The following is a 13,306-nucleotide window of genomic DNA, read 5'->3' as shown; positions in this document are numbered from 1 at the left end:
CGAAGTTGTAGATTGAAATTTAATATCCTAACCGTGGTCGCGGTTTCTCAATCAGGGTAGATTAATGGGCAGATGAAGGTTGATTAGTGTTCAATCGGCTACAAATAGAGGTTCCAGTGAGTGCGGCACCGTTAGTTAAGATCGTACTCATCTGTAGGAACTATGGCGGATTATAAGGGTAGCCATTTGTTGCATCTTTCAACGAGGAAAGCTAAGAAGTTTCTTGATTCCTTCGACACCGTACTATTCGACTGTGATGGTAATCTTGGTTAGGAGTGAGCTTCTTATCAAAAGTAGTAATTCACAGTGCTTTTTTCTAAAACTTTTCCATTCAAAAGGAGTTCTCTGGACCGTGTTTGAACCGATCCAGGGTGCCAATATGGCGCTTCAGCTCTTTCGAGAGCTCGGTAAGCGCATCAAGTTCATCACCAACAATAGTGTCCGGCCGTTTGCGAGCTACCGACAGCAGCTGCTAGGGTTGGGATATGATGCCGAGGAAGTGGACATTATACATCCGGCTCGCTCCATCGTACAGTATCTGCAGGCTCGACAGTTCCAAGGTTTAATCTACTGTCTCGGTACGGAGAACTTCAAAGCCACCTTACGGCAGGCAGGCTTTCAGCTAATCGATGGCCCTACGCAACCGTTACCGGAGTCATTCCATCAGATCATTGCCACCGTGCACGATGACGCACCGGTGCGGGCAGTCGTCGTAGACATCGACTTTAACGTCAACTATCCGAAGTTGATGAGGGCGGAGATGTACTTGAAGCGGAGCGACGATTGTTTGCTGATAGCCGGTGCGTCTGACAAGACGATCCATGTACGGGACGGTTGCGACATTGTCGGACCGGGCTGGTTTGTGGAGATGTTGGAGCAAGCGGTTGGTAGGCGTGCGATATTGCTTGGTAAACCTGGGTACCATCTGCGCTCCGGTGTCGTGCAGGAGTACGGATTAGACCAACCAGGCCGCACATTGCTGGTGGGCGATATGCTCGAGCAAGATATGGCGTTCGGATCGTTGTGTGGATTTCAGAAATTGCTCGTCCTGTCCGGTGGTACGACGAAGGAACAGATGGTGCGTGCGACCAACACACTACAGGAACCGGACTATTACGCCGATAGTGTGGCGGATTTTATACCGTTGTTTGATAAAATAAATGATTTATAGAAGGCGAGAAAGAAAAGCGCTCGATTGACCGTTTGGTGAGTTGAAAACAGAAGCGTGTTCGTCTATTTAGACTGAGAACAGACATATGCGTATGGTCCGTGCGCAAGTTACATTTGACGTACGCAAATACGCACGCACACAGGCACGTGTCAGTAACATTGCTTTTACATGTTTCGAGATTATCGCGCCGCAATTTAAAGGTTGCCGCGTTAACAGCATCATACATAAACAGGATCAGGATATGATAAGAATTCTTCCAGGTGTGTGTATTTGTAGTGAAAGTGAATGAATCTGTAATGTACGCATAACTTCACTTTCATATGAAATTTCAATGTCCCTTTATAGAGATGCAACAAATTGATGTGCAGGGTCCTCAGAAACCAATCTCCGGACCGGATTCTGCATAAATTATTGAAGGCCATAACGAGAGGTGGAATCACACGGTTGGACCGGATCTAATCTCATCTAGGTCGTTCACCCGTAGTGAGGACTGATTATCCAACTTCGTGGTATCATTCAGTCTAGTAAGCTAGGAATGGCAGGCATTACCTAAGAGGTCGTTAGGCCAAGAAGAGAGAGAGAGAGAGATCAAGAGGCGAGTCTAACTAATTTTCCGATTAGCGAATTCGGTAAAAGACTCGAGAAGGCCCCCCCTAGACTCTTTTGTGTGCAGCACTGTGGCCTGTCATTTTTATTGCACAGTGGGATTTTTGTATGGTCATAACTCGTTTCATATAAACATTGTGCATTGTTCCCTAATACTGTTACTGGACAACGAGTAGAGCATGATAATATACATTGTGATTGCGCATCACATTGCGATACAAGTGATTTGAAATGTTATTATACTTATTTTTCCTCCTTTTCTGAATATCTATGCCCGTTAACAAGTATCCATCGAACCAATGTTCCGTTACAGTCCGGGAACACCGTAATGTTGTAAGCCTGAGTGGTCACTCCTAGCGTGGCCAAAAATTGTAACGTAGCTCCTGTAAGCCAATATAAATGATCAGGATAGAGGGAGGGAGATTTAATCGAATAATAAGCAATATTTCATTCGACTTTATTCAATCATTTTTGACAACACTGAAAGCATACTGTGAAGCATTCGCAACGTGTACTGCGGTTTGCATACTGTTAGGCGTAAAACGTATAGTGACGAACAAATTTTGTCAGGGGGGGGGGGGGGTGCTTCTCGAGTCTTTCACCCAATGTTTATATCAAACGAGTTATGACCATACAGAAATCCCACTGTGCAATAAAAATGACAGGCCACAGCGCTGCACACAAAAGATTCTAGGGGGGGGGCTTTCTCGAGTCTTTTACCTTTTGAAGATATTTGGTTGCATTTTTCGTCAAAAAATCGCAAGCGATACCACCACCGGCGCTTCTATCACTCTTCTTAATTCCCTTCCCCTCGATGACCACGGAACTGTTATGTCAGATTGAGAAATGTCAATTTGCTCTAAACAACTCTACCTCCTATATCCATACACCTTGTGCCGTACCGAGGTACCTTCTCGGCCAAGATTTGCGGCGCAAAATTCGCGCGCCGTGTGCAGCAACTCTAATGTTGTCAAAACAAACAAAAGCAAACGAACACCGTGACAGCACTCACTGCTGCTGCAGGGTTTTGGGTGGGATACAGCCCATTGGTGCATTTGTTTTGCTAGGGGGCAGTATGCAAAGAAACTAATCTACGGCAAACTTTTCGCGAATCTCACCCGCCGCGCACATCCAGTACAATAAAGCTCCGAGCTATTGCGGTGATTGCTAGCGATGAAGTAGGGACAGTGTTGCGGTGTTTCGTCCCAGTAGAGAGTTCAATAGCGCAGCGCGGCTGTTCCAGAGTCCCCCTATACGACGTAAAGCTTCCGCACGATGCACGCAGCACTGGTGTACGTGTGCATTGTTGGTGCGCTGTTAGTGGTGGGTGGAGGTGGCAGTGAAGCGACCCAGCAACAGAACAAACCACCGGACCTGAATGGGACGGTGGCGAAAGTGATTGACGCAATGGTGGAGGACGGTGGGAGGAATGGTACGGTTGGAGTACCGCTGGTGGAGCATCATGCCGATCGGGGCCAGCGGATAGTGGCACGGAAAGGGGTAATCAATGATGTGGCAACAGTGATCAGGGGGTCCGTCACGGACCAACAAACACCTGGCAGTGAGGATGGGGCCAGTGTACCTGCCGTCGTCGCCTCTGCCACTAACAACGTGACGCACAGCGTACCTGCCACGCAGTCAAACGTAACTACCACCACGACCTCGGTGGCGTCGAGTGCATCGAACGGTGGTTCCACCATACCCACAATCAGTGCAAACGCATCCTCAACCACGGCGAGCTCCGCAAAACCGCAGCCGACACCAACACAATCAAAACCTCCCAGCAGCAGTACCAACGCAACAACGACCCTCGGGACATCCGGTACGAGCAGTAGTAACAGTAGCGTTAGTAGCACCTCTACCACCACCAGCACTACACCGTCAACAACGACCACCTCGAGCACCTCAACCTCCACCACCACCACGAAACCTCCAAAGAAGCCAAAGATCACCTACTCGGTTGAAGACGAACCAAAACTGCTCCAGGCGGCCAAACCAGGTTACGGTGCACCGTACGATCCGGTAGATAGCAGTGGGCGACTGCGCGTGGACGAACCGCTCGCCCAATTCTCCAAGGAATTTCTCGGCGGCGTTGGTGGTCCCGGTGAACCGCCCAACTCACGTCGCGAGTACATCGTCCCGATCGTGACGTTGATCTTCGCCATTCCGCTACTGTTGGGCCTGTTCTTGCTGTCGTACCGGCGGGCCAAGGAGTTCTGGCTGACGCGCCATTACCGGCGGATGGATTTTCTCATCGACGGCATGTACAACTACTGAGGTCGTTCGAATGCCTGCCTGCTTCCTTCCATTCGATCGTTCATTCAAAAGCGATAAAGTGCCTTCTTACCTCACACCGGATACCGGATACCGAACACGTAGAAGAAAAAGATAACCCCGACCCTAAAAACACTTACCAGGTGATGCGATGAGATAGGTTAGATTGATCGAAGCGCGATCTCCTCCATGAATATCCTTACACAGCTAGTACTACGCTAACGATTAGCTCTACCCCCCAATGCTAACTACTTCTCCTGTACTGTAGGGAAATCGGTTTGGATTATTTTTGTTTGGGTTTATCCTCCAGGTAGCCAGTGGTGCTAGCCAGAAAGGAATACCGTAAAATTGATAGGCAAAAGCAAACGCTATTAAAGTAGATGCAGCTAGTGCATACACGGTGCGTTAGAATATATAGAGAGAGAGAGGGTTTTGAAAAAAAAAGGATCTAGAGACATTAAAGAAGCGAAAAAGGAAGAAAAAAAAAACGTTAATATTAGATACGATAGCGGAGTAACACAAAAGTAACGCTACTAAAACACGAGTAAAACATTTTTTGGAATACTGTGAGTTATCTTTAACAGGAAGAAAAAAAGTATTGTTAACAGTTTTTTTAATAGTGTCAAAATATACTTTGAAAAAAAAAGAAGAATATTAGACGTAAACTCGCTAGGATTTTTTTTTCTATAAGCTAAGACATGTGTATAGAAATTCCATTCAGACTGTGTCTTCAGGTATGTAGGAAGATTCATAAGGAATTTCGAATACCAGACAACATCTTGGAGATTCTTTGTGACATTATCACCAATCAACGTTAAGCAGCGTCATGAGCACACTCCAAAGGTGGATTAACTAGACAAAGACTTGCTCACCAATCAAAAACAGTTTTAGGCTCGCTTGACTTAATTATTCCCTTCTGCATATGAGGAGACGTTCTGGACGGGATTAGATATCTGTGAAGATTCTTCTTCTTCTTCCTTGCCACTACAACCTCGAAAGTTCTCGGCCTGCCATTTCTGGCTTTCTGTGACTTGATTTTACCCGTAGCAAGGTAGTCAGCCCCGTGTACGGGGAGGCGATCTTGATGGGATTTGAACCCCGGTACTGCCGTATGAAGACCGGAGCCGTTATCGCCTCGGCCACCGGACCCCTGTGAAGATTGGCACCGCACATATTTGACATCCAAATTGAAAGAAAAAATGCCTTCAATCAATCCATTATTTCACTGTGAACATGTATCACAGTTAGGTATACTCGTAAAGACATGTATATTCTGCTGACTCGTAGTCTAGTGATGTTGATGTCATGCATGAACTCAAGCAACTCGAATCGCAACATGGAACGTTGCGTTAAAATCTTGATCTGACTCCGGTTAATTGATAGAGTAATTGGAAAATAATCTCCATCTGAGGAGTCTGAGGTCTGAGGTCTGAGGTCCCCTTTGAAGTTCATTCATATCAGAAAACTATACATCTAGGCATCTTGATACAAGTAGTGTTGATTGGAGATTGGTGAATTCTGGACCCCGAAACCACAAAAGCTTGCCCACTCTGATGCCAGGAAAATCCACGCTCACTTATCTACCCTTAGAAAACACTTTGATAGCAACGGGAAGTTTGATTGTGTTAGACGCGTCTTTGAGATGGTGCCGTGAGACGTTGCGGGACCTTCTACTTCTGCTCTGTCACACCTGATAAGAAAACTCCCACTCCTGATTCCTTTTGGTTTAGGAATTTTACCAAAACGTTTACTCCTCATCGGATATGCAGTGTACGGTGTATCGTGGATTCGTTTGATTGTTTGCAGTGATGCAAATATTTATTATAAAAAAAATGCTCAACTCTTCGGCCTATATTAACAGGGGCTTGGTTTCTGCTGCCGTTGCTCCTTAAACAGAAGCGGCACAGAAAAACGGCTTTGGAAAACAATAACACATTCCTCAAGAAGGAGGATTACTTCCTTTTTTTTGCTGAAAAAAACACTCATATACAATGTGCACATCACCTTCTTTTTTTGATGTAATGACTTCTCTCTCTCGCCCGCTACTGGTCCGGATGGGTTTCTCGTACCGGTTCCAGTTTTGTCAGAATATAATCCCGCTTGGCCTGTTTGGAGCGGTTGAACATATCGCTTGTTCCGTGCAGCCAGTCAAGCACACCCAGCACCCCGTAACACTGGTTAAACCTAGAATGCATATAATGGATATTAGTACTCTCGCCCAACTCTAAATCCATCTCGCACGTACTTCAAATGATGAAAGTCGTGCTGCTCGGGGCTGGGCAGAAACGGCAGATGGTAGCCAGAGTGTACGTGCAGCGTGTTCGAGATGGCAATCGTAAACCACAGCCAGGCGACCGAAATGTGACACCCGGTCGTCCACACGCCGACCGCTATCGGCAGCAGATTGCTCAGCACATTTTCGATCGGATGCGCGTACATGGCGGTAATGGCGATCGGCGCAGTCCATTCGTGATGCCGCTTGTGGATGTACCGGTAGATGCGGCCATCGTGCAACAGCCGATGGCTGTAGTAAAACATTATCTCCTCGATCACGATGCAGACGGCCAGCTGCCAGACGACGGTCAGGAAGGTGGGCAACTCGCGCACGTTGTCGCGCGTACCGGCCGGTAGCAGGTAGTACATCAGAAACAGCAGCGGAAACCCGGTGCAGAACTGGTTGAACAGTACCTGCCGGATGACGGTGCGCAGACGGCCCGGGTCGACCGGTTCATTTGTGCCCGGTTGTACTTTGTAGCGGCGTAGAAAGCTGGGCCGCCCGGTTACATCGAACATCGTGTATAGAAGCCCGATGCTCCAGTAAATCAGCGAGGTGTACACGTACGACCCAACGGTCCAAAGGGCGAGCGGATTATCACCTGCGAAGTGTACGGAAAAGCGTATCGGAATTGGTCAAAAGTGCGTAAACAAGTGTGATTGGCTCACGGGCAATGATAAGATTAACGATCCCGGGAGGTCGGCTCCCGATCTCCTGTGAAGGAGCTGAGGATGACGATGTGTGTGAGTGTGTTCATGCGTACCAGTTAGGTCCAGGAGGCGGTCCCACAACGATTGCCACAGGCTACCGGATGCGCCCCAAAATACCCGGAACTGGTGCGCCGGAAGATCGAACAGCTCCACCGTAAGCGACATGATCGCTTATTGTTCCGCGTCCTTCTGAGTGTGTGTGTGGGGGGGGGAGGTGTGTGCGAAACAATTCAAAACCAACGACGACCGTCCCCCCGCTGCTGTGTTTGTGTGTTGCGGATCTACCGTTCCAGTCCGTAAGGTACACACCGTACACGTACCGTACGTACGGTTCAATTGACTTCAGCGTACTGATCTAGCCGGATCGTGCACCGCTTGCAAATAAAGATGAATCGCGACCTGATCGAAGCGGCATATGTGTGCGTGCACGACGCAGAGAAAGCTTGCACAGGGCACACAGCAGCGATAGTGAAGCTGCCAGTAATGATGCTGGTGGTGATTGTTGTTGCTGATGGTGGTGGTAGTAGTAGTAGGCCAATTGAAGATTCAATTGCTATACAATTACAACATCACCGTCACCGTACGTGTGTGGGAAGGTGTAGCAGTGGCACACTGTGCGTTCCCTCGGGGACCTCGGTAAAGCCGCGATGGCGCGTCTGCTTTAGCGCGTTGCGTGCTTGTGCGCGGCACATTCGGGTGATTATTGGCGATTATTTAAGCCCGTGGGGTAGCAGCATCAGAGCACCGAGTGTAACGCGCTATTATCGGGTGGGGTGGTCGTGCGCGTCTGTTTCTGATGTTAAACGCTCTTGTTTGCTTTTATTTGTAGCGTCGCCGGCTATCGGGACCTCAGGAAAATCGTCCGGATGCAAAGAAGAAACGCAAAAATCGGTTAGCTCGTAGGGTCAACCCCGGTGGGGTTTGCGGCTTTTGTTCTTTTGAGGACGTTCCTTTGTATAGAAGGGCGAGGTAGGGGAAGAAGATGACCGCTTTCTTTGGTCGTGTGTTAATCGCACCAAGATTAGGGCGATGGCGTCAAGTAGCTCCAATCTCGAGTGTTTGTCGTCAGTTGTGCCTTGGACGAGAGGAATGACTGACCCTTCTTGGTTTTTTTTTTTCGGTATACCACCAGCCATGCTACTAGTATAATTCTATTTCCTTTCCCGGGCCTTTTCCCTAGACCAAGTTCAGTGTTTGATAAGAGGTACTATACATAGATGGTAGAAACACTCAAGGTTGAAGGGGGTTCTGTTGCTTAAGCTGTCGGACATAGCTTGTTAGCAACAGACACCAAAACCCTTGTCGTTGACCATTGCCCGATATCCATTTTGCATAATGCGCACGGAAATTGCATGTCCGGTAGCGAACTGCGAAATGAGTCATCTGGAAACCGACACCAGCCCATGCAAAGCAAAACACAAACAACGCGAGAGATGCAATCGGCATTGAGTGATGGAGGTTTGCCGTTGTGTTTGTCTGGGGGCGCTTCTAACGCTCTAATTGGAGTCTTCAGTGCAGTTTATCGAGAACAAAGACCAGCGACGAGGGACGATTTCCTGACGACGCGACGAAACGTGAGCGAGTGTCAAAGGGGGAGAAATGCATTACGGGTGCAGATGCACCTAGCCAGCAGGGCTGGACATCGATGCAGTAACAAAGAACGCATCAAGGCAAGAGCGGCACATCGTATCGGGAAAGAAAATTGAGAAAATGGTACTACCGTTGCTCTGGAAGAGTTAGCTTTGCTTACTTAAGGATTTTCTTTTCTTTTTTTTGTCTAGTATCCTATCAGGAGAGTGCATTTTCCAGCTTTATGTATGAGAGCAAACTTGGGATAGCAAATGGGAGATCTTAGTTTTGAAACCTGGACCCAGCTATCCATACTTTGAATCTCAATTTAAGTATTAAATTTGAAATGTGAAGGAAAATTGCCGGAAAACTACTAGTCCAAGCAAGGAGAGACGATGAAAAGGAGAGTGAAGCGATAGACCTTGGAGATTATAGCTTTTGAAAATATAGGGTTTTTAAGGATAGTTCCTCATAAACTTTGTGAACGCTGGATTCTTTCGCTGGGTAGCGTATTTAAATGTTCTTGCTGATTATTAGTTAAACACATACCCTAGAATGTTAAGACAATAGATGGTTAAGAATACTTTCTTGGAAAAGTTAGAAATTCAAAGAATTCAATTTTTAGGCGAATATTCCCTAACATTTTCCCACTGTACACTCCACGCACACTATAGCCTTTTTTTTCTCCCATCTTTCTCTCGAATGCCTCCAACCGTTCCTTTGCCGGAGCAAGGCTGTTTCTCGCATTATCCTTCGGGGTGAATTTGTGTACGTTTTGGACGTAGTTCGGTCCGGTTACGGGTTGGGGCTTTGTTTTGGTACGCTCCGGTAAAACACAAAAACCGGGCCAACGGTGTTTGCTCAGCAACACATTTTACAGCAAGTGAAAGCTTTCTCTCTCCCTCTGTAGGGCTTTGTCTCTCACTCTCTCCTACTTGAGCAGCTGTAGTTGAGGTCAGGAAACGGATAAATTGCGTCGAATATCCTAGCAGTAGTTTGTGCGGACCATTTGTGGTCACAGCGTCAGATAGCCAGTTGGTGGCCTGATCTCGTGTCTGCCGTACTTCGCATCAGTTGTACACCACAAAACAGTAGTCCGGAAGGTATTATAGCAAACACTAGCCTGCAATCAACAACGAACTGGATAAAACGTATTGTGTATGTGATAGCATCCCGTGAATTAGCACCAAGTGAAGTGCGGAAAACGCAAAGGGAGGTATGCATCAAACCCCCTGTTGATATGCAAACATGCGTGCATGTGTTTTTTTTTGTGTGTTACCATTTAAAAAAAACACCCAAAACAGACTTTCTGCGGTCCCGTTGCATAACTTCAGGCGACGCGCATTTACCGCCGCCATTCACAAGCTCCTCAAAACTCACTCATACGTGCCAACTGCGAGATCAGGGCGATAATTGTTGTGCCTGTTGGACACTAATTAATGGGCCACTCTAAAACGGGACGGAAGAGGAGCTGATTTTTTTTAAGTAGGCAAGAATGCGCGCAATACCCTTGACCTTCGTGCGGCGAGAGAATAATTGATTTATGTAATCAACATCACCCGCGTGTGCCCGACTCGGTGGTCAAAACGAAATGCGTCATTTAAAGGTGTTGGCGCGTCATATGGTAGCTCGAAACGGGTGCAAAAAAAAAAGGGAAATTGAAGCGAAAAACACACTTTCTCCAGTGGGATGAAAAATCAATTCATTGATTTTCCTTTTTCTTCTCTCGTGAATCCTAGCTGGGTTTTCCCCTTTTTTTTGGTTATTTGTTTTGATAACGGAAAACAAGTCGTAGCTATACAAACCGTCACCGGAAGTCTAGCGTTTCTCTTTTGCTCATTTATTCTTACCAACTCCCGAAGTCAACGTGACACAAGATGGACAGCAGTCCGAACGGGTTGAAGGAAGAGTCGTTACCGCCAGGTGATGATCCGCAACCGATCATCCAGCCAGATGACACCGAACGGCCAAGTCTGGACAATGGGCCTCGGGCTGTCCCCAAGTCCCGATCAATGCCGGCGATTGAGTCACAAAATCCGCGCCTTCTATCATCGCTGTACAGCTTTCTCGTAATCGTCAGCTTCTTTCTGGTTGGATTCGCCGCATTCCGGAACACACTTACGTGGTGGGTTTCTTGGGGCGCTAAACTCCACAGCAGCGTGCTGTCTCCGTACACGATCAAACTCTCCCATAACTCAATTCTTGTAGGCATCTGCAGCGATTTTGGGGCGCGTCCGGTGACTTCTGGCAGTCGCAGTGGGATCGCTTCCTCGACTTCACCGGTGACGATCCGGCCCGGCTCTGGGTACTGAGCACCACCATCTTCACCATGGCAGTGTACTGGATGTTCGGTGGCATCTACACCCTGTTCGATGTGACCTGCCGACCGACGATAATAAGACGCTACAAGATGCAACCGGGCACAAACGAACCGGTCGATCGTCGCCGACTCGCCAAGGTGATTGCGACCGTGCTGATGAACCAAACCGTGGTCGGCATACCGATGGCCTACTGCATGTACCAGGCGATGCGATTCCGCGGGCTGAACGATCTGCGCGAACTGCCCACCTTTCACTGGGTACTGGCGGAGCTATCGTTCTGCATCTTTATCGAGGAGATTGGATTTTACTACGCGCACCGGTTGCTGCACAGCCGCCGCATCTACCGGTACATCCACAAGCAGCACCACGAATGGACGGCCCCGATCGCCATCACCGCCATCTACTGCCATCCGGTGGAGCACGTGTTCAGCAATCTGGTGCCACCGTTTCTGGGCATCTTCATGCTCGGCAGCCATGTGGCGGTCGCCTGGCTGTGGTTTACGCTCGTCATACTGTCTACGCTGAATGCCCATTCCGGCTACCATCTGCCATTCTTTCCAAGTCCTGAAGCGCACGACTTTCATCATCTCAAGTAAGTGGCACCGTTTCTCAAGAGTACTACATCGCACACTGAGCTAATCGAATGCGGACTTTTGCAGGTTTAACCAATGTTTCGGTGTGCTCGGGGTGCTCGATCGGCTGCACGGTACCGATGCACTGTTCCGTACTACGAAGGCTTACGCCCGGCACATCATGATGCTGAGCTTCATACCGGCCCGTGAAGCATTTCCCGAGCCGGCAAAAAAGGCGTTCTAAGCCGACATCACCTACACCTATACATCACAGATAGTCAGATAGTAACACGGCACTATATCCTGGTCACGGCACCAGACAAACATCACATCACCGGTCCACACGGTCTATTCCACCCCCGTCGTACACGTCTGCTCACACAAGAACCTCCAACGCTGTGGGATCTTCAACAGCGCAATGCAGCAAAATAACACACCGTAGCAGATGTCACGTCAGTGTGCTGTGTCATGTGTGCTCTAACCATGATGGGGGGAAAAACAACCACTCACCACTCACCTATGTCAGCATGTACTTTTGTTAACGAATGTCAAAGAGTAAATACTTAAATTAAATCTAACAAAACCAATAAACTTTCACCGAACGTCCGAATATACGTGAGCGCTCACTAGGATTGAAGCAATGGATGGGGGCAGCCTGTTGTTAGTAGTTTTGGGATAGTAATTTATTTCCAGCTGTTTGACCGCTGTTTTGCGTTTTGACCACACGTAGCGTTTTACGAGTTACTTTTAGTGATGCTGTTGTGTTAAATAGTCTATTTTTGTTGCACCTTCCAATATCCAAACGTATATGACGCGCCGCTGTTTGTATGGGTGTTTTTTTTTTGTTTTCTATAATACTCGATCACATTTAATATTTCTTTAGTAACTGTTCCTCCGTTGTTTTACTTCTCTTGTATTTAAAAGAGTTTGTTCTCACAGTGAGATTTATCTGCCCCAAAAACAAAAACAAAATGGCGGCCAAGTTCGCACCGTACGTATCTTACTGCTTTATCATCTGCTGCTCGGAAATCTGCTTCTCAATAAAATCTGGCAGAGAAACCCTGCGTTACACACCTGTTCTGTTTAAAAATCAACGAATCAAAGTTCGGCGGAGATGGTTAGTGTACCTCCACTGGAGCGCTTCCTTAGTCGATACCGGTGTGTGTGTGTTTGTATATATAATAGTGAAATAGTGGCTTTTGACACTAACGCTGATTGTATGGATTCGGCTACCGCCATTAGAGGCGCTCTCTCAACAAACTGCTCGAAAAGACGTGGCTTTTTTCTGTGTATGTTTAGTACGAAGTTGAGTATTTGTGTGAGGAACAGCGTTTTGTTTCACCTTCTGTTAGCTTTTTTTGTTGTTTCTTTTACTAAATTACATCCTCTACTCAACAAACAACACACGATCTCCATCGGAGTCCGGACGGAGGCGAGTGTGGCAAGTGAGCGTTGGTCCTATTGCTTTCTTCAACACAGCGCACAGAGTGATAGCGATCGCGAATGTTACAACAAACTACTATTACAACAATATAGTAATCCCCTTTTTTCCCTCCTAGCATTTCCCCCTTTTACTTTCGTTCGGAATCCATTTTTTGTCCTCCTTTGCCTACTCAATGTCCTGCCGAGTGTGGTCCGTACTATCCAATATGGCGGAATTTGGTTCTTTCGCTTTTCGTGAGCAATTTGTTTTCTGTTTTGTTTTATATGTTGCGAAACAAGGTTTTTGTTTCGCTCCAAGTTCCAGGTGCTTTGGATTACATGAGGGCAAACAGTCACACCGCATAGACATCAATCTTTGCTTTTGG

At 47.4% G+C, this 13,306-nt stretch overlaps 4 protein-coding genes across 9 annotated transcripts; 3 read left to right on the top strand and 1 right to left on the bottom strand.

Moving 5' to 3' along the window:
- Window positions 1-12: 12 nt before the first annotated feature.
- Window positions 13-1,220, top strand: LOC118510212 (glycerol-3-phosphate phosphatase-like). Its single transcript, XM_036051763.1, has 2 exons — window positions 13-259; window positions 339-1,220. Exons 1-2 carry the CDS (start codon window positions 163-165, stop codon window positions 1,169-1,171), a joined length of 930 nt encoding a protein of 309 aa, XP_035907656.1. The 5' UTR covers window positions 13-162; the 3' UTR covers window positions 1,172-1,220.
- A 1,534-nt stretch (window positions 1,221-2,754) lies between these two features.
- LOC118510080 (integumentary mucin C.1) lies at window positions 2,755-4,716 on the top strand. The gene has a single exon (XM_036051492.1). The coding sequence runs from the start codon at window positions 3,053-3,055 to the stop codon at window positions 4,052-4,054; it is 1,002 nt and encodes a 333-aa protein (XP_035907385.1). The 5' UTR covers window positions 2,755-3,052; the 3' UTR covers window positions 4,055-4,716.
- A 1,126-nt stretch (window positions 4,717-5,842) lies between these two features.
- On the bottom strand, window positions 5,843-7,971 carry LOC118510076 (fatty acid hydroxylase domain-containing protein 2-like). Its single transcript, XM_036051478.1, has 3 exons — window positions 7,090-7,971; window positions 6,297-6,927; window positions 5,843-6,235 (listed from the first exon to the last, which is right to left on the bottom strand). Exons 1-3 carry the CDS (start codon window positions 7,199-7,201, stop codon window positions 6,094-6,096), a joined length of 885 nt encoding a protein of 294 aa, XP_035907371.1. The 5' UTR covers window positions 7,202-7,971; the 3' UTR covers window positions 5,843-6,093.
- Window positions 6,835-12,380, top strand: LOC118510036 (fatty acid hydroxylase domain-containing protein 2). Of its 6 annotated transcripts, none has more exons than XM_036051427.1 (5): window positions 8,119-9,423; window positions 9,516-9,821; window positions 10,468-10,730; window positions 10,814-11,518; window positions 11,586-12,380. In XM_036051427.1, exons 3-5 carry the CDS (start codon window positions 10,483-10,485, stop codon window positions 11,740-11,742), a joined length of 1,110 nt encoding a protein of 369 aa, XP_035907320.1. In that variant the 5' UTR covers window positions 8,119-9,423; window positions 9,516-9,821; window positions 10,468-10,482; the 3' UTR covers window positions 11,743-12,380. The 6 variants fall into 6 exon arrangements, with proteins under 6 accessions (XP_035907358.1, XP_035907349.1, XP_035907320.1 ...); XM_036051441.1 differs by having other exon boundaries at window positions 9,516-9,708; window positions 11,586-12,100; XM_036051465.1 differs by lacking the exons at window positions 8,119-9,423; window positions 9,516-9,821 and adding an exon at window positions 6,835-6,967 and having other exon boundaries at window positions 11,586-12,100.
- Window positions 12,381-13,306: the final 926 nt, after the last annotated feature.

The sequence above is a fragment of the Anopheles stephensi genome, chromosome X (assembly GCF_013141755.1).
Source record: "Anopheles stephensi strain Indian chromosome X, UCI_ANSTEP_V1.0, whole genome shotgun sequence".
In the NCBI taxonomy this organism is placed as follows: Eukaryota; Metazoa; Arthropoda; class Insecta; order Diptera; family Culicidae; genus Anopheles; species Anopheles stephensi.
The sequence above is the reverse complement of the archived record's forward strand: the minus strand, read 5'-3'. Positions and strand labels throughout refer to the sequence as shown.

Bases quoted from the DNA above. Each gene is read 5' to 3' on its own strand.
- LOC118510076 (XM_036051478.1), bottom strand. From the start codon at position 7,201: ATGTCGCTTACGGTGGAGCTGTTCGATCTTCCGGCGCACCAGTTCCGG. The intron at 6,928-7,089 runs GTACGCATGAAC...TACACTTCGCAG, and splicing joins CCGCCTCCTGGACCTAACTG to GTGATAATCCGCTCGCCCTT. The intron at 6,236-6,296 runs GTACGTGCGAGA...TATGCATTCTAG, and splicing joins CACGACTTTCATCATTTGAA to GTTTAACCAGTGTTACGGGG.
- LOC118510080 (XM_036051492.1), top strand. From the start codon at position 3,053: ATGCACGCAGCACTGGTGTACGTGTGCATTGTTGGTGCGCTGTTAGTG.
- LOC118510212 (XM_036051763.1), top strand. From the start codon at position 163: ATGGCGGATTATAAGGGTAGCCATTTGTTGCATCTTTCAACGAGGAAA. The intron at 260-338 runs GTAATCTTGGTT...TCCATTCAAAAG, and splicing joins CGTACTATTCGACTGTGATG to GAGTTCTCTGGACCGTGTTT.
- LOC118510036 (XM_036051427.1), top strand. From the start codon at position 10,483: ATGGACAGCAGTCCGAACGGGTTGAAGGAAGAGTCGTTACCGCCAGGT. The intron at 10,731-10,813 runs GTGGGTTTCTTG...CAATTCTTGTAG, and splicing joins TTCCGGAACACACTTACGTG to GCATCTGCAGCGATTTTGGG. The intron at 11,519-11,585 runs GTAAGTGGCACC...GGACTTTTGCAG, and splicing joins CACGACTTTCATCATCTCAA to GTTTAACCAATGTTTCGGTG.